Source organism: Rattus norvegicus, chromosome 18 (genome assembly GCF_021556685.1).
Source record: "Rattus norvegicus strain SHRSP/BbbUtx chromosome 18, alternate assembly SHRSP_T2T, whole genome shotgun sequence".
Classification (NCBI taxonomy): Eukaryota; Metazoa; Chordata; class Mammalia; order Rodentia; family Muridae; genus Rattus; species Rattus norvegicus.
This window is the reverse complement of record NC_141551.1, coordinates 59,363,275-59,389,113: the sequence shown is the minus strand read 5'-3', so window position 1 is coordinate 59,389,113 and position 25,839 is coordinate 59,363,275. Positions and strand designations below refer to the sequence as shown.

The 25,839-nt window shown below is 38.7% G+C and overlaps 1 protein-coding gene across 2 annotated transcripts in view; it reads right to left on the bottom strand.

Moving 5' to 3' along the window:
• The window catches only part of Wdr7 (WD repeat domain 7), a 282,598-nt gene that overhangs the window by 105,117 nt on the left and 151,642 nt on the right, over positions 1-25,839 (bottom strand). For both annotated transcript variants that reach the window (NM_023975.2, NM_001395078.1), the window contains 1 exon segment: positions 7,450-7,671. In NM_023975.2, coding sequence (NP_076465.1) covers positions 7,450-7,671 — 222 coding nt within the window.

Genomic DNA, 25,839 nt, shown 5'->3' with positions numbered 1-25,839 from the left:
CACCTGAAGAATGAAACTAAGGAATGCTGAGAGCAGGAGAAATAGTCTTTCTTAGGGATGAGCACACCAACTGATTATCCAAAACCAAATGGTCAGCCCTGAAAACATTCGTACAGGTAACATTACAGAGGCTGAACAGGTTCTGTTTAGGAGTATATTTGTATGCACATATACATATACATGCAGCAACAATTAATGAAAAAGAAGGTCATGAATTTGAAAGAGAGTCAGGGTGCTGATGTGGTAGGGATTAAAAGAAGAAAGGGGAGGAGGATTTATAATATAATCTCAAATAATACAAGATAATAAAAACCAACTGACAAATTTTTACACTAGTCCTTATCCATTATTATTTTAATGACATTCCTCTGAAAATGGAATGGAATCTAGGAGGTTTTGCCTACAACAAAAGCAAAAATGCACATCATTATGGCCATGCACTGCCTAGGGATCATATACCATAGCCAGTTGGAGAGCTTGTCATTACAATATTTGTAATGATCGACTAAAGGAAATAAAACGCTTTTCTTAATCTAAGTTTTCATACCAAAGTTGAAAGCCATTTTCAAACTACAGAGATGCATGCAGATTTTGTGTGCTTTTGCCTCCTGTCAGCACCAACTCATCCCTAAGTGAGAGAGGCAAGATATTCACATCTGCAGACAGCCTGGTGCTCACCGAACACCCTCAGCTTTCTACCAGCACAGCTCAGTTTTGCTTACTTACAACCGTGGAATGGAGGATACAGTACATATTATTACAGTTTGAACCAGGTCTTCTAGTCCATTTTGGCATTTTAGAGTTAAAAGATTAACTTTGAGCTAGCCTACGGCAAGGGGGAAGGAGTAACTCCTTTCTCAGACATTAGATGCTATCCATCAAAAGCTCAGTGCTGGGCGTGGCTTAATTCTCATCTAGTTGTTGGCCAATGGTGTCCTACGACCCACCTCAAATAGGATATTGACACATTTCTAGATTAGCCCCCATAATTGATGATGCAATTCTATTACTGAGAACATGTACCTTAATCACAAAATATAAGGAAATCAAGTGGGCATTCATGTGAAAGCTTCATCCCTACTACCTAGCTTTACAGTACTGGAAGGTGCTAGGTGTGCTACTGGGGAAGAAAAGTCACAGTAGTACCCACCGGTGAGTCCCAGGAACTATAACAACTGGCCTGGCAAAATGTGCCTATCAGTGCAGTAGTGGCATAACGACACCATGTTAAGTATCTAGTTTCTGGATGGATTTTAGGGCTACTCCACAAGACAGAACCGGTTACTATTTTTCTTTATTGTTGTTGTTAAACGGATCTAATATTAACCTGTTTCCTAAAAGTTTGGCTTACATTAGTGTGTAAATCAACCTTCGTACAAGAACTTTCTTCTTGCAGTAGATGATGGTTAGTTAGTAAAGAGACACACGGCTGGTCAACATGCAGAGAGTAAAGACTGTGTGGTGCTCAACACTGAATGGGAGATCTATATCTATATCCATATCTATACCGATACCTGTACCTATACCTATACCTATATCTATATCTATACCTATACCTGTATCTATACCTATACCTGTATTTATATCTATACCTATACCTATACCTGTACCTATACGTATACCTATATCTATATCTATACCTATACCTGTATCTATACCTATACCTATATCTATATCTATATCTATATCTATATCTATATCTATACCTATACCTGTATCTCACCCCTCCTTGGAAGGTTCAGGAGTCAGAGAAGGATCAGAATGACTCTGACTGAGGAGGAGAAGAGAACTGCTGTGAGACAGTGTGTTCTGCACACAACATGCCATTGCACATGTGACCTCATGGCAGCTGCATTCTCAAGACCTATATAAAATCAAACCAGTGCAACCCCAGCATAGGCTGGGGAGTGGATCACAAAGTCCCATTCCCAGCTTAGGAGTTATTGGAAACTGATAGCTGTACAGGGAGGAAAAGTCTGTTTTCTTTAGGGAAGCGCCCTTGATAGGCTGCCCTTGCTTCAGGAGCTGGCCCTATATCCATGCACCTGATAGGAATAATAGATTAAAATAGCACATTTGCAAACACCTGGCAAAGAGAAAATATTCACTCATAACCCATCATGAGTGCACTTTATACTGTGTCCGGTGGGAAAAATATTTACCTTTAAGTGTAATAAGAAATATGGACAGATTGGAACGAAAAGGTCCCTTCCTCTAATCGTTTCTGTACTGATAAAAAGGGAAACAGTGTGTGCAAGGCCATCATACCCTGCAGTAGAGTCAGGGGACGCTGTCTGTCCCTACTCCTCAGACTGAGGACTGACTCCCACAAAAGCTGGGGCTGTTAGCAGTTCACATGTCTTAGCTGAGTCTCCCTGAAGCTTCCGCTCTAGGAAAGAGGCATCCTGGGTCACAGCCTCTTCTAGGGCACTTCTGATTCAATGACAAAGTGACATAAGTTACTAGAGTTGAGACTTGTGCCCAGGAGAGGCAAATGTAAGGGGTCAATCAGTCGCAGGGTTCCCTAAGATCAGCAAACGCGTTCTTTGCAATGGAAACTCAGCTCAATATCTTCCCTGGCCAATTCTCCTTCTTCCTTTCCCTTGAAGCTATTGATCCCAAGAACAGTCCTAGACACAAATCAGCCTTTGAGGCTGTCGCCTAGAGAAATGACTTATAACACCTGCCTAAAGTAAAGAATCCAATGAGAGGTCAAAGCAGATTTACTACAGATGTGCCAGCATAATTCTATAATTACAAAATAAGCAGAAAAGACCAAAAAAAAATATGGAGCAGAAGATCCACAAGGTGATACCATAAATAATACTCTGAAGTAATACTCAATTGTGTATCAGAAAAGAAGAGGAGGATGAGGAAGAAGTGGAAGAATCATCATCGTTGTCGTCATCATTGCCATCATCATCTCCACTGAATTCATTTAGTATAAAAGAAGAGGGAGTCTAGCCTCCCAGAGAGGAGAGTAGAAGACGGAGGTGAACTTTCTGGGATGTTTGGTATCTGGAAGCAGACTCTTTGGGCCAAAGGGGACGATTAAATGAAAACAGGTCCCCTCACTTATTGTACAGAGCACACTGCAACCAAAAAGGAACTAAGTAACTCAAGGACACACGGAAACAGTGTAACCTGATCTAGGCCTCTCATTAATTTCAGAGCTTTGAAAATTAGCTTTACAGCTTTTCTTCCATGTTATTTCAATAAGTACATCAGGGGTAAGTTCAAGAAGGGGATTCTCACTTCTCATTCCGTCACCACGCTATCCCTGCCTACGCCAAGCCTCTGGAAAGTTAAGCCAAAATAAAATAAGTTGCATTGGTCATAGTGGTTTTTATACAGCAACAAAAAAGTAATTAATATAATTAGCAATTAAAGTTCATCAAATATTGCATGTTAATGGCCTTATCTCAAAATGATAATTATTATTCATTCAATAAGAGAGCAAATAGAATAACTACTCAATGGTAATGATGCATTCTACCTGCCATAGAACAAAACAGTGACAGATACAAGAGAAGACGGCATTATGGTCGATTAATACTACATATGACTGACTGAAAGTTAGACATATATTTCCAAATGGCAGAGCAAGACTTAAATTTAACACAGAAATTCCTATTTGAAAAATGAAGGTCTCAAACGTCACTTGTTATTGTAGGTAAGTCCATCACCAAAGACCAGGAGACCTCTCCATAAAATATAGGATTATGCGATGGAAGGTAAGAGCAAATCCATGATTACATTTAAAATATTTTATATCTGAGCTGGGAAGACATATCAGTTAGCAAAATGCTTGCTTTGTAAGCCTAAGGACCTGGTTCAATCCCCAGAATCTGCATTTTAAAACCCAGACGTGGAGATATGTGCTTATGAGCCCAGTTCTGAGGAGGTACGGAGAAGCAGCTATCTGGGAGTCACTGGCCCCAGCCCAGCCTTACCTGTTGAGTTTCAGGCCAGTAGAAGCCTTGACTAAGAGAGTTCTAAAGAGTCAGATGGACCCTGAAAATTACAGCCAACAATGTCCTCTGGCTTCCATATGTATGTATTCACACATGTACAGGGATCCACATATATGTAAACTCACAGGAAAACAAGTGTACATTCATGCACGAATATTTCATGACTATTAAAATAATATAATGCAAATCTCATTTTGAAAAATAGGAAAAACATTTTAGAACCAGGCCGAGGCAGTACTGCATAGTAATATAATTTCACATAGGACTTCTTTCTAGAAATCTCTGAAAATCATTTTCTAACAATGAAATCATCATAATTATAATATGCTAAAGAAACAGAATCTTCATCTCTTTCCATATGCAGTCCAATATCCAAAGTTCTCAGAGTATACCGGGTTCTAAGACCTTTAGGTTGTTAAAATGTAGGTCCCTTTTATTTGCCAACCATGGGATGGTGAAGGATGGACAAAAACCCTAACACAGCAAATGTCAGTCTGTCTCCCTTGGGGCCAGAAACACACATTCAGATCATTTCATGTGGAGGTCCACTCCGTGCTTTTCAGCAAAATGAGATTCTAGGACTAACACTGTAACAGCTGATCTTGACTGTCAACTTGACTACATTTAGAATCAACTAAAACCCGAGTAGCTGGGTGCACCTATAAGGGAATTTGGGGGAGGGGGCTCATTTGAGGTCAGAAGACCCACCTTAAAGCAGAGCCGCACCTGCTGCAGGCAGCCCGTATAAAAGGGCATGGAAGAAGGAAGCTTGTGTTTTTTGCCTACTTGCCCTCACTTTCACTGGCAAATGTGTCTGTGCTGCTGCCTAGGCATTATGTCCACAGGACTAGAACCTAACTGCTTCAGAATTCAAGCAAAGAATGAAGACTTGCTGAGACACCAGCCTCATAAGCCACTCTAATAAATTGTGTGTGTGTGTGTGTGTGTGTTATATGTTCGTTCTGTCACTTCTGTTCCTCTAGGTCAGTGGTTCTCAGCCTTCCTAATGCTGTGATCCTTTAATACAGTTCCTCATGTTGTGGTGACTGCCCAACCATAAAATTATTTTGTTCTACTTTATAAGTGTATTTTTTTTTTCTTTTTTTGGTTCTTTTTTTCGGAGCTGGGGACCGAACCCAGGGCCTTGCACTTCCTAGGCAAGCGCTCTACCACTGAGCTAAATCCCCAACCCCTATAAGTGTATTTTTGCTACTGCTATGAATCATAAGGTAAAAATCTGAATGCATGATATCTGATATGGGACCCCCAAAAGGTCATGACTCTGGTATTGAGAACCACTGCTCTAGGGAAGCCTGGCTAATACAGTTGGTGGTACTAAAGAAACAGAAGTATAAAGATGAATTTTTTTTAAAAGTATCTGGAATAGACTCTCCACTTTGTTGATATATCCAGTTACTGAAGGCTCGCCTAGACTCATGTAGAGCATTAAAAATTCATGGTGTGAACTATTTAAAGAACTTGCCTATTAAAAGAACTTACCAAGATAAATGTATTTGATTATCCTGATGTACTTATTGTGAAGAGCAAGGATTTCCATGACTCTATACATAAAACTTTTGACAATTTGTGGAAAAATAAGTAAACTAGTGATGCTGGCTGCTTGAGTCCAGCATCTCTGCAAAGAATGAGCTCCAGAGAACAAACAACAAACAAACAAACAAACGGTCGCCGAGCATCACAGGATGCAGTGACAAAAGAAAAGAATGAACTCAGTGATACTCATGAACAGTTGCAGACATGTAGTCCAAAGGTTTCTACGCGAGCTCTGGAAGAGAATCTTCTCTCCAGCACCCGCAGAGCTCAGCTGAATGAGGAGAGGTTTACAGGGCCTGGTTTACAGGTCAGAGTGGTAGACTGCAGCGCTGCACCACTCTGAGCAGCCCTTACAGGCGCCAGTGAAAGGCCAGTACTGGAATAGCAGGGCTACGGCCTATACGCCACTCTAACGCATCTCTCTTTAATATATATTTTAACATACATTATATATTCTTTCTTAGTTTCTTTCTTTCAGTTAGTTCTTTTCCTCTAAAGAACCCTGACTAATATAAGCATCCTTTAAAATTCTTTATTAAATCCCCAAAACTTCTTTGGAAAAAGAATTCTCTATTTCTCTTCTGCCATAACTTTTCCTTTTCTCTTAACCCTTTCCTCTTTTTCTAGTTACAGTTTTCTAGTTTGCAAATCAACTCATTCTATTTAAGATAAGACATATGGAAGTACATTCATGAATTCCAGACTTTTGCATAGACAAGCTATTGGTTAAAGAGTGACATTAGAAGTACTCTACAATACCTGAATAATGAAATATAAATTATTCCATAGAACAACTAAACCTACCCATGACACATACACACAGTTTAATAAAATAAAAAATATTTAAAAAATAAATCTTTTTAAGGAATTTCATCTCCTGAAATCAGCGGGATTGTACCTTGCCCTTAAATGATGTCTCCATTCAGCAGGGGCTGTGGATGAACACTTTTAGTCCCAGCACTCCAAAGGAGGAAGCAGGCAGATCTTTGTGAGTTCCAGTGACATGGTTTTCCAGAAATTATTTTACAAGTTCTTAATTGAAACTTGGTTTTGTGAGTGAGAATGCTTAGAAAAAGTGCTGTGTCTGAAAACACTGACTGGGTGATTAGAACCACACTGGCATCTAAAAGTTCGGATGTTGTAGCTCCAGAGGTTTAAGTATCTTATTCTGGGCAAGCTTTAGCTCGCTAAAGCGCCATTCCTTGCCCACCTTTCCTTGCCCACCTCGATGTCAGAACTAACACCTGTGAAGAGGAGATGAAAACCCTTTTGGAATCTATTAAGTTAGCAGACCACTAGCTTTCATCAACTCAAGAGCTAAGAACACCATCAGATAGCTTCTGAGACTGAAACTGCACTGCTGATGTGGCTACCAATATATTTTTAAATTACTTTATGACTTTCTTCTTTCTGTTACTATAAAACTCCATGAAACAACTTCCACAGGAGAATGTAGGGACCGACGGTAACTTAGCTCTGTGTTCTCTGGGCCATGGTCACTCAAATTTGCCTACAAAAAAATCTCTATCTTAACTATTCCTTTTGAAGTGAGTGCCGCAGTATGTGTATGCACAGGTATGTGTGTGTGTGTGTGTGTGTGTGTGTGTGTGTGTGTGTGTACATGTGCATGTACATGTGTATGCACACACACTTTCAAACATTTTGGAGAAGAATCTTAATCAAAAATTCAGGAACACAAATTTCAGGAATGTGTTCTTTGGAGAAGAACTGAAAACAAAGTTTTAACTAAAATGAAATTTGGGCAATTCTAACTAAAGAGAAACAGAGCTAAGGAGAGGTACTGTTCCCTAACTTCACTTACTGTTACAGATATGCTAAAACCTCAGGATACAGTCAATATCCTGATATTCTGTTGACAATGATGATGTCTTAAAAACCAGGTTGAAGTCTGAGAACTTACACGTATGTCTGGCCAGAGAGTAGTTGGAACCTCCACTTGTCAAACCAAATCCTTCAGGAATTTGACTAGAGCTCCGAGGTCTGGTCAGCAGTTTTGGTGGTTCAATTTCAGCTCCAAATTCTGCTCCTATCACTCCCAGGAGAACAATAGCAGTGGCCTGCTTCCTTCTTTCTTCGTAAGATGTGGACATCTTTTTCATTTGTGGGACACTTGATAAGCAACCTAAAAACCAAAATATAGGAATTCAAATTGAAAAAATACCATTTGAAAAAGTCTATGCGTTTAGAAGAACGTTCTAACATTTCTGATTCTGCACTTCAGAAAGAATAGTTATTTTCAGAAAATGTTACCGGGACACCAGGGTGGAACAAGAATATGTCACTGATTCACGCAGACGGAAACGCCTTGTTAATAGCTCTCAAGTTGAGTACAGGAAGCTCCAGATCTTTATGGGTTTACTCCTTAAAGCACACCAGTTCCCTATAAAGTTTCGTTGTCCCCCTCTGAACACCGTGCGCAATCTTAGGTGCTCATTTCAGATCATATGTAGACTGTTTTTATCATGACGCTCCCCTGACGTGACGACTTGACTTTGTAACTTCTAAGGCCATGAAAAGAAAATCACATCTCATTTCCTACATCTCCTATAAAACTCTGGTCTTGGATGTTTAAAAATATTTTATACTAAAAAAAAATTTCCAATCTATATTATAAATTTTCCCACTTAACAGAAATTTTGTTTGTAAAGACAAAAGAAATATTTATTAAAAAGATTAACAATTATTAAAGTAGGAGGAGGAAATGTAAAAGCTTCAGGACACCAGAGAAGGAACATCAATAGTCATTTCACTGTTTAAAAGGACCTTCGTTCCAGACAAAGTCATGTTTAACACTTGGATACCTAGATCTCTGCGTTCACGGAGACCCAGCCTCGCTCACAGACTTAAGAGGCACCGGGAGTTAGAACACAGAGCAACTGCGACTGGAGTCATCTTCGGTGGCACTGCAAGCCTCCCGCTCCCCTCCCCCACGTCTCAGCAGGAGCACGCTCCACAACAATAGTTCAAAGGGAAGCTCTATTCTGCAGTTGCACTGATTGTTCTGTCAGCTGACCTCTGCAGAAGGGATTGCTAACTGCTGCCTTGCTCCTCAGCTGACAAATGAATGATCGCAGCTCCATCTATTTTCACTATGGCTGCCTCTAGCCCAGGTGCTCAGACAGAGGGCCCGGTGTGACATCTTAGATCAAGATGAATTGGCACAAACTCCTGATCCAAGATTGTTTTATACCATTTAATTTAGTTTCTTCCCCTGCTTGGATGAGCACAGCTCTGGTTATGGATTTCTATTCTAATGTACTGAAGCAGGCCCCGAAAGAAGCCGATGGAGCAGCTGCTGGAGCAAGGGACTGCAGGGATACTGATCAATAGGCAAGGCATTGACCCCAGCCGCTCAGCCTCGGCAGCGCCAGGCAGGAGGGGGAGGGGCACAGCAGCACACATGGTCAGCTTCCAGTAGGAAATTAAACAAGGGGCATTCGAAGAGTTCCACCCTCACCCTGGCCCCCACCTTCTTTCTCTATGTCCCTTCTGTCTAATTACCTCAATCTGGTCTTGACTCCCACTCCTGAGGAAGGAATTAAGACTTTACACTAGTTTAATTCGGTACTTTCTGTCAGCCATTGATACATTTTATTTCTAAACTAATAGTAAGGATTGTAACAGGTGCCCTCTGCTAAGTGGCAAATATGAAATACTAATTACATCGCTTGGTGTAAATTTAAAGTTTGGCATGTGCTTGGGCTCATAATAACACTGTCGAAACAGTTATTAACTTCAGTGCTGCTAACATTCAGTATTTAATTTTTATAATCACTCAAATGTAAAGAGATAGCTCTTTGTGAACACGGAAATAGAAAAGGAAGAGCCACTGAGAGAGACACGGAGTGCTTGCTGAGTGACGGACGGCATAAGGGGCCAGATGCATCCCTGGTGCTGTGCCAAAAATAACGGCAAACCTGCCTTTAGATTCCCAGATTTGGAAATGTCTTTCCTTTATTGGTCTGGCCTACATTTTCTGTTTAAAAAAAAAAATCTGTTAATTAGCCGCAATGTTTTCCTATAAATGAAACTGCCGATCAAAAGGGAGATCTGGAGATGTTAAAAATAAAATAGTTCTTTAAATGTAAGTCTTCCCACAGTTTCATGAAATCTGGTGTTTTTTTTCCCACAGAGACGTGGCCCCATTTAATCATGCTAAAGGGTGACATAGAGATCCATTTTCTTGACAGGACGGTTGATCACCCTATCACAGTAAGAAAATTAATACCTTCAACTAGCCTGTGCAGAAAATAGAAGGAACTGGATGGTGAGGGACATAAATGTCTTACATTGAAGTTGCAAACAGAAAATACATTCTGTGTGAGCATGATGCTTCCTGATGACTGGGCTGCTCTTAACACAACATGAGGGTTTGATTTCATTAAAACAACCATTTAATTCATAGGGTTTCTCAAAAGGACACAACTGTCTTTAGATTTAGCATAATTGACTCCGGATTTACAGGAACAAGAATAAACACTTTGCTTACAGCTTAACTGGAGCACAGGTAAAATATTTGAGAAGTTTAAGCTATTAAAAGGGCTGTGAGATATTGATTACTTCATTTAAAAAGCAGTCAGAGGGTGCAACTGAGAGGTCAAGATAAATGTAACAATTTGAAGCACTTTACTAAATAACTCTAAAGATCATGTTAATTGGCTTTGTGCAGTTCTGGGGTAAAATTAATTTTATCCTAGCTTACAATAAAAGGATTAAAAGACATATTAAGTTCTTCAGCTTTAACTGGAATAGGAATCAATGGACTTGAATTAAAGCTAAAGGCGGTTTTATGAGAGATGAGCTACCAGTAGATACTTTATATCTGCAATTAGCCATATATTGATAGAAGGTTGTTATTGTATTAGGCATTAAAACCGTAGATAAGTAGATACCACCAATTTAATACTCTGATAAAATACTTTAGGAATCCTGTGGTTTGATATAGAAAAACGGTTTTTGTTTTTTGTTTTTAAACCGATTCTTTGAACTGAATATCATAATGCTTTCTTACTTGACTTTTATCTTGGGAAATTCTAGTTAAAATTAATGAACAATGAGGTTAAATTTAATTGAGATTCCCTTCAAATTGTAACTATGTAAAACATGTCAGACTTTATACACATACCACTAGGATTTTTAAAGCTGGTGCATTATTTTAACACTGGTCATAGAACAGCAATTTCTATCAGAAATTTTTCATGTACAACAGAGTCCAAGTGACACTCATAATAACATGAACATTTTATAAATGTGATATGAATTAAAATGTACTAAAAATTCATTTTGGAAATTCAAAAATAGCTATTTGTCTTTGGTAAATACAAATAGTAGAAATAGATATTAAATGTTTTTCTTTAGTCTTAAAAATGTCTTAGAATCACATGTATAAAATAAGATGGGACACCTATAAAGGAAAAATAATATGCACTTAACAAGACATACCCTATATTTTATCAAAACAAAAGATGCTTTTATGAAAAGAAAATGTGTTAGAGATATGTACATGACCACTGATGAAACTGTTTTAAGCAATTTGGATTAAGCTAGGAAGTATTTTAGATCCTGGTTCCCACACGCTTATTTTATTTGAAATAACTCTTTGTGTGTGTGTGCTAATACTAGGCTTTAACAGTTAAAGAAAATAATAATTTTTATAACTTCTGTGTGGCATCAGAACAGCCTGTCTTGACACATAGAGCACTACACAAGATTCTGTGACTATGAATTCCCAGAGCTACAACAGATTTCAATTTTCTGACTAGAAAAAAAATTCTTCTAAAATTTTCAATGTATCTATTTCTAGCTTCTTAAGCCTGAAGACATTTAAAATGTCATGTGACAATATTAGCAAACATTGACCATAAAAACGAAAAAAAAAAAAAAAAAAAAACGGCAAAGTTGAACTGAAAATGTTACACCGCAGTGAAATTGAAATCTTCTATCAAGAAGCTTTCAAATCAGATTTCCAAAAGTTGGTCAAATGGTCTCTTAGATGTACACTAATCAAAGTCATCTTCATTTTGACTGACTCTGATCTTAACTGACGGACCCAGTACCTAATGGAATACTAACAATTCACTGCTAAGGTAAGCCATTTGGTCATCATGATATGCTGTTGATTAACTCTCTATATGTAGATACTCAGTGTATGTGATTATATCCCCAAATGTAAATATGCCACATTCTGAGTGAGGCTTTCGAGATGTGATACCTGAGTGAGCTACACATATATTTCTTTTGAGATTTTTACCGTGTGCTGACCACATTTTAGAATTACATTTCAAAACATTGAAACTGAGGAGTTCCCGCCATCTAAATGTTAAACTAAAGATTAACTAAATATCTTTGTTATTCTTAGGATTCTGTAAGACAGACAAAATACAATGTCATTTAAAAAAAAAAAAAGACTGTCAAACTTCACCAGATATAAAATAGAAAGCTTCCAAATAGGCCTTAAAAGAGCTTTCTAAAAACAAATTTTAAAATACTAAAAAGAAGCAAAAGTCTTGGGGTTGGGGATTTAGCTCAGTGGTAGAGCGCTTGCCTAGCAAGCACAAGGCCCTGGGTTCGGTCCCCAGCTCCGAAAAAAAGAAAAAAAAAAAAAAAGAAAAAAAAAAAAAAAAAAAAAAAAAAAAAGCAAAAGTCTTTTAATATTAACTCACTTTTAAAACAATCTAGTTTTAAAGGAATGTACAATCATAGTCTGCTGATTAAATTTCAGCTATATAGTTTACCACTTTCTCCTTGAATATTTAAAAATTGAAGTTATTAAATGGAGGGTGAATGAGATGAACCTTAGGTCTGTCCCAATCTAGAGTGAGAAAGGACTTAGACTGCATGCTGCCAGTGCTGACCCTGGCCTCACAGGGCCCTGTGGGGATCTGAGGAAGCCTGCATTATAACTGCTGGACTTCAGTTCCTTGTCTGAACCGTGACTCAGTAAGAGGGGGCATTACATGTTATTTTCATTTGCTAGCATAACTTAATATACGAATAAATTGTAGCATGAAATCTATGTACTCTAGACATGCTCTACATCTTCTCAACCTCTTAAGAAAAACAGAAAGAAGAGCAACTAGTTTAGACGACTGTCACAGAGCACCTGCATCTATTTCCAAACGTCCAGGGTGTGCTAAAGTAGGTATGTGTGCAGTGAGCCGCCTTCCAGCTCCTCCCATTGTGATAGAAACAGTAAGGTTGCTTTGCTCCAAGCCTTATCTGCCAGCACATTTCCCGCACCCTGCTGGGGTGGAGGGGTCGTGCCCCCAACACCTAACTGCCTTCTGCTTTTGTTGCTGGTGCTGCACCACTCCACACTCCAAACACCAGAGCAAACAAACCTGCTATTACTTTGTATGGATGCACGAGGGCCCCCTGCTGGAACACACTAGATCCTGCAAGGTGTGTGTCTCAGGCACTCACTGATTGAGCTATTTTGAAGTAACGTCTCTACGAAAATGTATATTACGTGTGTACATTTAAAAATGCATGACAGCATTTCCTGTCAAATCAGATCAACGCAAAATATCTGACCACATTAAAATTACTTTGTAAAACAGTGTCATTGGTGTCCCACGCTATTTTGATACTTAAAAGCCTGGAACCCTTGCAGCTTGCTATGGTGGTGTATGCCAGCAGGCTGTGCCAAAGAAAGCCTAGCTACTGACAGGGACTTGCATGCTTTTCGAGTAATCATGTAAATATTTCTTTTTATTCACACAGTGCTATTACATTGCTCTCTGTGATCTGTATTACTCTACTTTTTTTCAAAAAACATCAAAAAGCAAATTAGTTTTCTTTACCTTTACTGCACTCTCACTATGTTAAAAACAAAGAAGAAAAAGAAAAACAAACAAAAAACCCAGAAAACAACAACCCAAGGAATTTAAAAACATCTTAACTATAGCTATACAAATTGTAACAATTATTCTTGAAAAAAGAGAACTTTCTGGGAGATAGTTACATAAACTGTACACATTTGAAAACAGCAAGTCATTTGTATAATCTTGTCTCCTACTTATTTGTTGCCCTAAAAATCCCCAACTCCTAGGTTGAGACTTACACAGAAAAGCTGGGTTTAAGACATTTTAAAACATGAATTTCCAGAGGACACCTACAGAGATTTTTATACCTGCTCATTACAAGTCAGTAAAATAACCTGTTACACCTGAAACATTTTTATGCATATCATGACAAAGCACTTATCGGATTCACATAAAAATTACATCAGTGGTGTAAAATTGAGACCAAAAGGGACAACAGCTTTAATCCACATGAGGTGTTACAGGGCAGCTGTTTATATATGGAGCACTTGTAGCACTTTTTTTTTTTTTTTCTAATCACTGTAGTACCCTTCCTAATAACGAAACAATGATACCTGACTGAAAGTCTCCACTGGTAAAAGGGTTCTGTGGAGGAAGCTGGAGTTTCCGGGGTTTCTGGCTGCCTCTGCTTTTGAACACTTATCACAGGCTGAATTTTCTCTTCTGCTGCCTCCTGCTAAGGAGGAGGGATGGAAACCGAAGGCAGGAGAACACAATACCTGGATGTTAACAGCCACAGATCTGGGTGACTTGTGATGGCTCAGCCCAGGGCCAACTTTTCTAGTGAAGGTTCTACCCAGAGCACAAACCACAGACATAGAGAAGAACTCAGCATCCAGAAAGTTATTAAAATGTGATAAATTATAACATACATAATCCCTGAGAACTGAATAAGAAATGTAAAATTTAAAAAATTAAAAAATAAACTTAGGAGAGGTTAAATATAGAGAAAAGAACTGTAAAAAATGGAGAAGTCATAAGCAACTTGGGAATTTTTTAAAAGAGCCACGTTAATAAATAAACAGGAATATAAACCCTTGGGTTTACAGAAAAAGGCAAACCAATGTGAACAGAGTCCATGCTCAAAGTCTAAAGAGCCACTGACAAATCACTGTCTGCCCACCGTCATCACACAAGGACTCTGTCTGTCTAGGCCGAAGGAGAAGGAGAGCTGCTACGAGGCCAGCCCTCATTTTACCACAGATTTCTGAGGGCCTTCAGGAAGTATGAAAAACTGGAAAGTCTGAACCTAACAGACAGTTACACAGACTTTTCATTTCTAATCTTTTTACAGGTGTGGGATTCTGTTGGCTTTTAACTGCATGTAGGAGGAGAATTATGTGCTAATAAAATTATTACATGGCTTTAATTTAACTTATTACATTGTTTCACGAATCCTCATTTTAACACACTGCTAATTAGATTATCAAATTAATTTCAGTTGTTATTTGGCACTTTTTCTTCACAGACTTTCTGTCCACAAATTATTTCCTTTATTAGAAACCTATACTATTAACTGGAAGCATATACAGATATAGAACATGATTTCCTATTAATTGTTAACTCCATTTAAAATGTGGACATTAGTAACCAATCTTGTACATGTCAGAAAATAGCAGCCGCTGGGCTTCAAAACTTTTCCCAGATGAGCTGAGTCCATCTTAACATAACACCGAGAGACACGAGAGCAGGGCATTCCTTGAAATATTATGGCTATACATTGGGAAATCTGCCATTCATAAAATGAACACTAACAGAAAAGATTAACGTCTCACCCTACATATGTATATAGTGAAATGCTCGGGTTGACAGGATGATGCTAGATGGATTAGTAGCGATCTACTTCTGTTATATGCTCAAACAATGACTTACTCAAAATTCTTCTTGACTAGAGCAAGTCATCAAGCTACTTGGGACTTAAAAAGAGAGCTCCCTGATAGACTCCTGTCTTAATTCTATTTATATTGTTAAACATACTCCCATATAAAAGAGTCATAAAATATGTATATATTAATGTTGTTAATACACATATTAAAGATGCCTATCATTTTACTGAACTATGAAAATGTTTAAAAAGAAAAATAAAAAGAATATTAAGTCAAGAGAAGACAGAACACTGAGAATTCCTACCTCACCCCACAAGACCACCAGTGTTAGTGTCTTACGTTCCCATGCATGGACTAACACAGAGAGAAACAACCAACAGCCAGAAGTAAATTGTGATCAAGGCTACTCTTAGAGATCACTTGTTTTTCAATCAGCATGAGAAAGAGTTATCTCTCTAATACTTTACCCAATGTTTTTGATCTCTCTAAAATAAATAATAAACATTTTCTTACAAATGAAAATCCCATCAAAATATGTTGAAGAAATAAATTCCCCATTTAAAAACATTATCAAAAAATTCAAGTCTGCTTTTCATTTTTTAATGGATCTAAACAAATTCCACCTGCATATTTATAGAACATCAAACATCCACTAGACCTATGTACTTGTTGTGGTGATACAATTATAAGCATTTCACAGTTACTTTCCATATTTTTCAATAAAAGTCAGATAATATTAAAATTTGTAAAGAGAGAGTAAATCCAGATTGGGATGTAAGCCATCTAATGGGTCCGGGACATAGTTGGGGTGGGAGGGTGAGGAGGGGTGGGACTGAGGGGACTGAAGAGGGTAGAGTGGGTAGAAGGTGTGAGGGGTGGAAGGGTGGAGGGGGTGGTGGCACAAGAGCTGCTCTATTGAGTGACAAGATGAAAGGTACAAAGTGTGGGTGAACATAATTCAGACTGATGCCAAGAATCTTAACTGGCTTAGATGTCATTGTCTGTGCATAGAACTGTGTTAATATTTAATACCCGTTCCAATGTGAATTGCTACTGGGGACTTTCAACACTGTACCATTTTAATTGTTCCTTAAATAATAAGTAAGCAAAATTGATTAGAAAAAAAACTTTCTAGATAAATTCTCATACATTGTATGCAATAATGTTAATATACAATTTTGGGAAGGATACTCTACTAGACATCTGAAGTAATATAATAAATCTTACATGGAGATTCAAAGGGAACATTCAAACACGCTAAAATAAGGTACTTAGCATAAACATCATGACCATCCACCAACTGAACACTGAAGTGCTTCCACAGAGATGGTAACTCAGTGTGGCATATACAAAATCAAAACTGCCACAGAACAAGTGTCTTCAAACATGACAGGAGTAAAAACTACTGACTTAAAACACGGATATGAGTCTGAGGTGCTTCTGCACAATCTCCTGTCAATTAATGTCTGCATGCTGTTAGAATACTAAACTCTAACTGAGGCTCACATGGCAGTGTGAAAGAAGTGCTGTGTGTCACCAAAAGGGTTAGGCCAGTCATTCTCTACTGCATAGCAGTGCTATTCTAAGCCAATAGTGTGTTTAAATCCACACCAATGAAATCAATATGGTACTGTTCTATTCAAGGTGAGACCAAATAAACCTGTCTGAAGGTTTGAGAAATAGGCTTTGCAGTATACTTTGAGTGCTAAATGCCTCTCAGTTCAGAGATCTGTCATTAAATAATCATTAGCCATCATTCACTCTTCCTAAAAAGCTTAACATCTAAACTTGTTTGGCGTCCTCTGCAGTATGGGTCAGGACGAGCGAGTAAATGCTCATCAGTGTCCAGATGTCTCAGTCCCTCCCTCACACTGCATCCTCTCATCAAAACACTCCCAAATATTACCACACTCGCTATGGATTAGCAAGCAAAGACGACAAGTGATTAGGAAAGAGGACTTCAATGTAATGATCAATCTAGGTTAGAAACAAGACACAGCCTCACAGAGCTATAATCAAACCATTCCACACTGTTCTATACATAGAAAACTCAGTGTCCTTCCTACCTTTCAGCATCAAATGTTTTTTAGCCTCACAAAGAAATCAAGCAGAATCAGACTGACCTCAATAGGGAATCTAATAGTAGGTAATCTTGGCTTTGATCTTAAGTGTATTTTAAACAAAGCTTCATATATCAATATAATTATTATCTCAATTTCAATGGATGTTCATTTCAGTTCCTGAATAACTACTTTACGAGACCCATTATTATTTTAAATATTATGAAACTGAGGGAGAAAATCAAGGCAGGCACATCTTCTACTACCTAGAAGGTTAAATATATAACACAGAATGGTCTGAATTTAGTTATTAGATCATTGGATGGTCAAAGTAATCTTTTCTTGGCATAACACCAAACTCACTTTCAAGTTGATATTAAAGAAAATATTGTTTCACTGAGACATTAATTTGTCCTTTACTTATAAAGCAGAAATAAAAGTAAATGACCAGATACTTATAATCCCATCTACAGTTTAATAACTTACCACTTAAAACTTATTTAACATAGATGTTAGTGCAAATGAGAGTCATAGGATTATTTGAATATTTAAGAGAATAATATGTTATATTTTCCCAGGTATATTTTTGGCCCTACATACAAATAAAAGAGCTCATTTACTTGCTAAATGCTTTAATATTCCAATTATATACTATAGAGGTAAAAATACTAGTATTGAAATTTTCCTAGTATTCTAATTTTGGTCTATTATCTTCATTTCTCTCTGAATAATAATAATAAACCAAAATAAAGCTCCAGTTGCTAAGAAATAAGTGCAGAAATACTTGGATAGTTTGGCAATTACACCACATCATAATTAGTAAAAGATTTCAATTAAAGAAGAAAACCCAGTGTCACTCCAGGTCAACTTTAATGGCCCACATTCCAGAGTGGCATATGGCAGCACTGAAGTTTCCAGAATTGTGTCAGCTCTCTCTGAAGTACATTTTTCTTAGCAGATGTGCTGAATTTATCAAGGAATGAAGTAAGGATGGGTAGAGGACTAGTCATTAGGAAAAGGAGAGGCTTCTTTGGAACATTTGAAGAAACATAGCTATGCTAGAACTGACCCACACCGTAAGAGAGGAGCACGCAGAGATCCGCCCAAACTCAGCGCAAAACTTGTGAGCATGAACTCCCTCCTTCCCAACTCAAAAATTCTCAAAAGTTTAGAAAAATATTCCTTTGCAGTAAATATAATATGCAAATGTTTGCAATTATAATGGCTTACAAAAAATGAACTTCTAAAACAGTTTATAAAGTTTGTGTAGCTATCAGCTTCCAGGAGTATGACGTCAAGACTGTAGCCCAGTGCATGGCAAACCAGGCTGTCAACATAAGACCTTACCTCAAAACTCACAATCAAAGCCAGTATAAAGCATTGGTGCGGCAAAAGCTGGCCTGGGCTCTTCAGTGCGCTTGGATTGTTATGCTTAGCAGCAGGGCTGGTAATGTCTGCAAGGCCTGCCCATATGATCTGAATCCCTCTCAAATTCAGTTTGGAAAAATTCTTACTTACCATGGACTCAAAATGTATGCCGCCTGTCCTGCATTTTTAAAAAATATTTTATTGAGAAAAACCGTTTATTTTATTTTATTTTTTTGGTTCTTTTTTTTTTTTTTTTTTTTTTTTTTGGAGCTGGGGACCGAACCCAGGGCCTTGTGCTTCCTAGGCAAGCGCTCTACCACTGAGCTAAATCCCCAACCCCCGAGAAAAACATTTTAAATTACTTTAAGTGATAATCACTTTTATTCCTATATTTAAATTTTGGCCTCCTCTTTAAATAATGCTGAAAACAAAGAACAGGATTTTATCTCTTCTCTAACAACTGTTTTCATATACTAAACTACACTGTCAAACAAAACAAAAAATGCTGTTTTTGAAAGACCTCATGCCTTTAAAGATATATTAGGTTAACTGCAAGTCAAATACTTACTTAGTATAGACAACATGTAACTTAGAGTTCAAAAATATATAGTGAATCTTCATTGATTTTAAAATTAAGCTAACCTCAGAGAGAAGAGTTTACCCCAAGCATATTTATATATCAACACGCAGTGTGTCAAAAAAAAAAAAACCACGAAACCTACAAATGCTACTTATAAAACATCTTCAACATGTATTACATAAAAATTTTAATTTTTAACTATTAAATCAGTTCAGATTAATTAATAAAACAAATAATACACTTATGTAAGATTAAATAATTAGCGAAATATGCTTTGTGTAAAATGACTTAACGTATAGCACAGTCTAATTATTATTAGGATTAATAGTTACACCACCCTTGAAGTTACTAAGCATCCATTATTATCCCAGTTAAATGTTCAAAATGGCTAACTTTAATTTTTGTAAGAGATATCAATATCATAATACTCATTTTTCTTAAAATATTTTCAAAACTCTCATCCCAAAGACTTGGCTATTTCCTAAGGTGACCAATACAAAAACCACAAGGTTCCTGAAAAATGCCACCAGAGGTCTCATTCAGAGATGAGAGGCTGGTTTTATACATTTTTTACATGGACCCACAAATAAGGAACAACTGCGGCCGGCCCACGGCATCGCACAAGCTCAATCCTCGACTGCTCTGTTGCTGGGGCAGCTCCAGAGAGAGCTGACCTGGTGATAAAAGACTCCACAGAGCAGTTCTGACTGCAGCGACGCTGAGTTGTGGACTAATACATGAACAGGAGGCCCAATCACTGTCTTTCACCATGCACAATTTACACATGGCTTTATCAATAGCCTTAGTGCTGAATACAGAACACACTCTATTTGGCTTTCAGTCAATTAAGCTTTAAGCTGTCAGCAAACAAGACTTTTAAGTTAATTTTGAATCACCACGAATCAAGTTGAAGGTTGTAAAAGGGCGGCTCACATGCTGGCATGAAAAAAGGCAGTTTAATTGCCTCTGAATAGCTATTACATGCTGCCATTGGCCTATTGAATCTTAGATGATCTATTTAGTTATCCAAGCACAACTATCAAAGATTAGTAAAACAGTGAACAATATAGCTTGATCTTCCACTATTCTGCATAAGAATTTAATATGTCTCCACTTGTATAAAGAGTGAATATTTTAAAGCACATTTAATTTTTAGTGTAAATTTTTGAGAAATGAGAAGCCAACAAAACCAAAGCTGGAAACAGAGAATGGAAGAAATATGTTTCTAGGAAAATTAATGCACACTTTTAAAAGATGTTTTGCTCCATAGAATATTTTAATATTTGATATAAAATGTAATTATTTAGAATGTGTATGCTTCTTTATAAATGTTCAGTTAAAGATGCATGCAGAATTAAAAGGGTGAGGAAAGAAATTATAAAACTGAATGAGATTGACAATTTTGAAATATGTCGGTTTAGAATTTCTTACATTAAATATGTGATAGTGAGAAAGCAAAGAACTGCAGATGCATTCATTTAATGCCTTTAGGTGGAGATTAAGGATTTCTTTGGAAAATTTAAATAGAGCAACTTATATATTTATAATACTGCACATCGTCTGTGGTTGGTTACAGAAAGGTACTCAGGTTTTTTTTTTTCTGGAATTAGTTATTTCAATTTCATGTACTCTGCTTTATTATTACAGGGTTGCTCAAGAGTGTTGGGTACGTATATTGATTTGTTTTATTTGAGGAAGGCATTGAAGCATTAGGTCAGTGGGGGAGGGGGAATGGTTAGCTTTTCTAAACCGTCGGAAACATGGATCAAATTTAGGGATGATAAAAATGGGGAGTTTTGTGTTGGTAGAGTTGAGCCATGGCTTTTATATATTCTGGATGAGTTTTATATGTTCATATGTTAATACCTCAACAGTTGAACCTATTAAATTGTGTACTCATGGTTACATAGGGAAAGTACGTGGAGATTAATACCAACAAAGTACTAATGATTTTAAGAATTTGAACAGATAGCAGGTTCATTATATGGTTTTCTCAAAAAAACATTGTATAATCTTAGCAGCTCATACCAACCCTGTGCTTCTGGTCAGGAGAGTGAAGGGCTTAGGAAGGGGCACTCTCCTCATTCCAAGAACTGCCACACACTCAGGGGCTGCAACTCAGGGATGGAAACCCTTTCTCATCCTCTCTTCTTCCAGCCATTATAAAACATTTTGCTTGCATTTACGTTTATGAAACAATCATTTACTAGCTACTGCATGCAAAAAGCCAAGCTACTAAAGCCATAAACACAAGGACTTTAAAGTGGACTATGCTTATCTGATTCCCAGAGGAAACAAATTGAAAGTCAGAGGAGGAGTGGACAGGGTCAGGGGGAGACTGCAGAGCAGTCCTTCCATCACTAAGAAACACTAACAATGACGCCTCCGAGTCAGTGGTCACAAGCACTCACTGCACACCTCCTCCTGTACTGGTGCACTCACGTATTCATGAGAGTACCACCAACGCCCACATTCTCTTCCTAGAAACACATCTGACATACGAGGACATAAGACACACATCAGCCTCTACCTTCCTGGTAGGAGACGAAGACAGAAGTACACAGGTATGGAAGCCAAATAAAGTGAAAGAAGAAACGGGGGAGAACACAGTGTTAGACAGAGGGACAAGGTGAAAATCCCAAGGCATAAGTTATGGTTGAGTATTCTAACTGCTGTTAAGTAACGGAACCAGAATATAAACCTGATGTTCTTCTTATTTACCAAGAGTTTAAGCAAATATCTTAGAGCAGTAACAATCAGATAGAGTGTCTGGGCAAAGCTTTTGGAACTTAACAGCAAGCTGTACTGTTTCCATTTCTAGCACTGTGACAAAACACTAGAACACTAACTTGGGGAAGGAAGCATTGATTCAGGATCACAGTTTCCATCCTGGGTCATCCGGCCCATTGCTTTAGATCCATTGGGAGGCAGAACGTCAGGACCGTGGGATTGCATCCTGAAGGAGAGCTGCAGTGAAAAGGACTGGACCTGCCTTACAGGGTCTCCTCTCCCTCCCATTTTGTTTTGTGCAGACTCTCAGGTTTAGATACTGCCATCCATATTCAAGCAGGTCTTCTTTGTCCCCATTAGAATAATTTCTGGAAACACCTTCACAGATACACCCATAAATGTGGTCTACTAATCTCCCCCATGCCAACCTAACTTGATGAGAATAACTATCAGAAAAAGCAAGGATGGATTAACAAATGAATTAAATCCAGGGAGGAAAGCAATACTTGTTATGATTCAAGTACAAATATACAAGTCTCATGGATATTCAGAGATGTGGTCCCAACAGGAAAAAGAGGCTTGAAACAGGTGGCTGGCATTCTAGTGAGGCCCGTAAATGCACTTGGATTGGACAGGAAGAAAGGGGTGTACAGAAGAAAAAGAAATGGAAGAAGAAGTTTGACATCCATCCCCTCCTGTGCCGCTCTATTCCTCTTTTATTCCTCTTTATCCTGCTCTATTTGTTTCCCATCTCAACTACACATTAAAAATGCATCCACGGCTGGCGAGATGGCTCGCTGTGTAAAGACACTTACCACTAAGCCTCATGACCTGAACTCAATACTCAGAATCTGCAGGACGGAAGAAGAAAGCCAACGGCCCCAGTGCAGGCTGCATAGCCATGTACACACTAAATAAATCAGTGAAGAAAATGTTAATACATGCATTTCATATGCTTATTACCCTCCCACAATCACTCTTCCTACCTGGTAGAATGTAGTTACATGAAGATAATGATGGAAATTTCCATCACTGTGTTTATAGATGTTGCCCAGGGGCACAGTACATCTAGTACAATGCCTGCATATGGACCCTTAAGGACTTTGTGTTGAATGAATGAATGAATGAATGAATGAATGACAGAAGCAGAATACCGCCAGCTTGCACTGACCAAAGACAGAAATTAAGAAGTATGAAATAGAGTTTTGTGACTATCAGACTGAGGAAACTGATTTATAAAAGCAGTGAAAAACAAGAGAAGACTTCAAAACTTTGCAGTGATTATGAGAAAGATAATCCCAACAACTATCCATTGAAGAGAATTGAGATATAAAATTCAATAGCTTTGAAGCTAGGAGGAAAGCGGCAGAAATGGAGACAAGCGATTTGATCACAACCTCTCTTCTGTGTTTGTTGCTTTATTTTTATTTATGATGGACTGGTGTGTGCATATGTGCACAGCCAGGCACACCACACAGTGGCAGCCAGAGGAGGGTACCCGCTGCCCTCCTGTGTGATAGTCTACCTTAGTGTTAAAGCAGGGTCTCTCGCTGAACCTCAGATTTGATGTCTGAGCTATGGGGCTGACCAGCCAGCTCCCAGGACCTCTTGTTTCTACTCCCCGCAAGGTTAGGCTTGTAGGCCCATGTGGCCATGTTTGTTAGCTTCTGTTTGGTCTTGGTGTGGGTGCTGGGAAATGGAACTTGGGCTTCCTTGTATGCACAGCATGTGCTCCCTCCCACTCTCTGGCCCATCTCCCTAGCAAAAGACACCAGAAAGAAGAGTCAAACGCACGTTTAGTGTTCAGAGCCAGGAAGACGATCACTGACAAAATGAAGATCGGTTTAACTAGAGCTGAGTTTAAATACCCTTAAGACACAGAGGCCAAGAAGACTGGCCAGACGCAAGGGAAATAAAGCCTTAGAGCAATGAGAAGAGGCAGGGAATTACTCCTGCGTGGATAACGGGTCAGACCACAAGTCAGGATGAACATACAGAGGCATGGCAGAGATGGAAGACAACGTGGAGAGAGCCTGAGAAAGCCGAATTGTGCATCAAGCATAAGAAACAGAATGGAGCAATGGAAAGCCTCCATATTGCTTCTTTCATCTGGCAAACCCAGGTCACAGGTCTAATGACAGACTGGATTGGGGAGACACCTCAGTTGATAAAGTGCTAGCTGGCCCGAGTTTGATGCCTAGAGCCCAAGTAACAGCCAGATGTGGTGGAATCCCAGGACTGGAGAAAGAGACCAGCCAGCCTAGCGTAATTACCAAGCCTCAGTCAGAAAGATGTCTCAGAACCAACAGGTGTCCAAGGAACACCATCTCAGGCTGACCACTCTATCCATGCCTGCACACATGTACACCCATCTACATGAACATAAACGAGTATGCACACACGCAGAGGGACACAGATAGGGGGAGGGAGGAAGGCAGGGAGGAAAGGGAGAGGGAGAGGGAGAAAGCTCAAGTCTGTTCTCCAGCTAACCTTGTTCCCACATTGCTTAATGTGAAGTTCTACAGATGTAGTAAAACTCATTTTTGGGATATACTACTGTGTATCTTTCCCCCAGTAACAGAATCTTAGCATCAGCCAGAGTACTGTAAGGTAAGTGTGGACGCGCACACATGCATACGCGGGTTTACGTATATGTAAGAGTTCACGCTGGTTTAAGTGTACAGTGCATGCTTATGTGCATGTGTGCGTCTGAAGGGGCTGCATGAAGTTTAATGCTGCCGATATGCTCCATGCTCTGAAGAAGAAATACTAAATCAGAAACCACTACTTAGAATGTTCATCCCTCTGTAGTATGAAATAACAACAAGATGGAGCCTGTGTCCTGCCTCACAGGACAGTAACTACTCTGGAATGATCTATGTAGAGCCAATAGAGAACTCAGCATTGCAGGCTATATTATCCTCAGAATTTACATCTCGTTCCTTGCATGCATTCTCATGGACTCCTTGGTGCTTCCTTACACAAAGAGGAATGGAAGCAGAGGTCTCCAGCATGCCACAAAACATGTGAGGAAGGCCAATCACAGATAAGGAAGCACACGTCAGACTGGCTGTGCTCTCAGAGACCGTAAGCCCCACTTTCTACAAATACAGAGATGGGAGAGGGGGATGAAGGCGGCATCAGCTCACACAGCAAAGTCTTCTTTCCCTCAAAATGTTTTATGGAGCTCCGAAAGCTACTCAAGAATTTCCTTTCTGTATCAGGACAGCTACAGGCAGAAGTCTAGACAATTCTAAGAAAGTAATGAAGACATTTACACTACAACAAGTCTTTTACTCAAAGAGGCCGTATTAGAATCTACAATGACCGTAGGAGTTACAGGCTCTTTAAAGTTACAGAAGTAGACTTCTGCCAAAAAAGACAAGACTACCTGGGAGTCAGAGAGCACAGAATGCTGGGCATGCAAACGGCCCACAGTCAGTCTTGGCAAACTTGAGAAGTGGACATAATTAAAAACTGGAAATTAATGGAGCCTGATCCTCCCACCTCTGCTTTCCTCAGAGGGATTTTTCTGAGGGCCACTAACTTCCTGGCTCACTGTGCCCTCAGTGCCCCTTTTTTGACAGACAACACGAAGGACAGGACAAGAGATTTGTCACAAGCACTTCTCACATTCCCTGCCTTCCATGCCTGCTCGGGACACATTTGTTTGCAAAGAACAGCACTGCCCCCAAAGCCAGTCCTTTCCAGAAGCAGGTGCAGAGGGAAAGAGTGGTTTCCAGCAAAGCCTGTGATGAATTATTAATTTGACTATACAATGTATTATTGGAAGAACAAAGCTCCAAGAATAAGCAAGACATCTCTGAAGAAGAAAACAACAAAGAAGAGAGAACATGCTCTGTAGAGTGTAAATACTGATTATAAAGCTACAGTAATAAAACA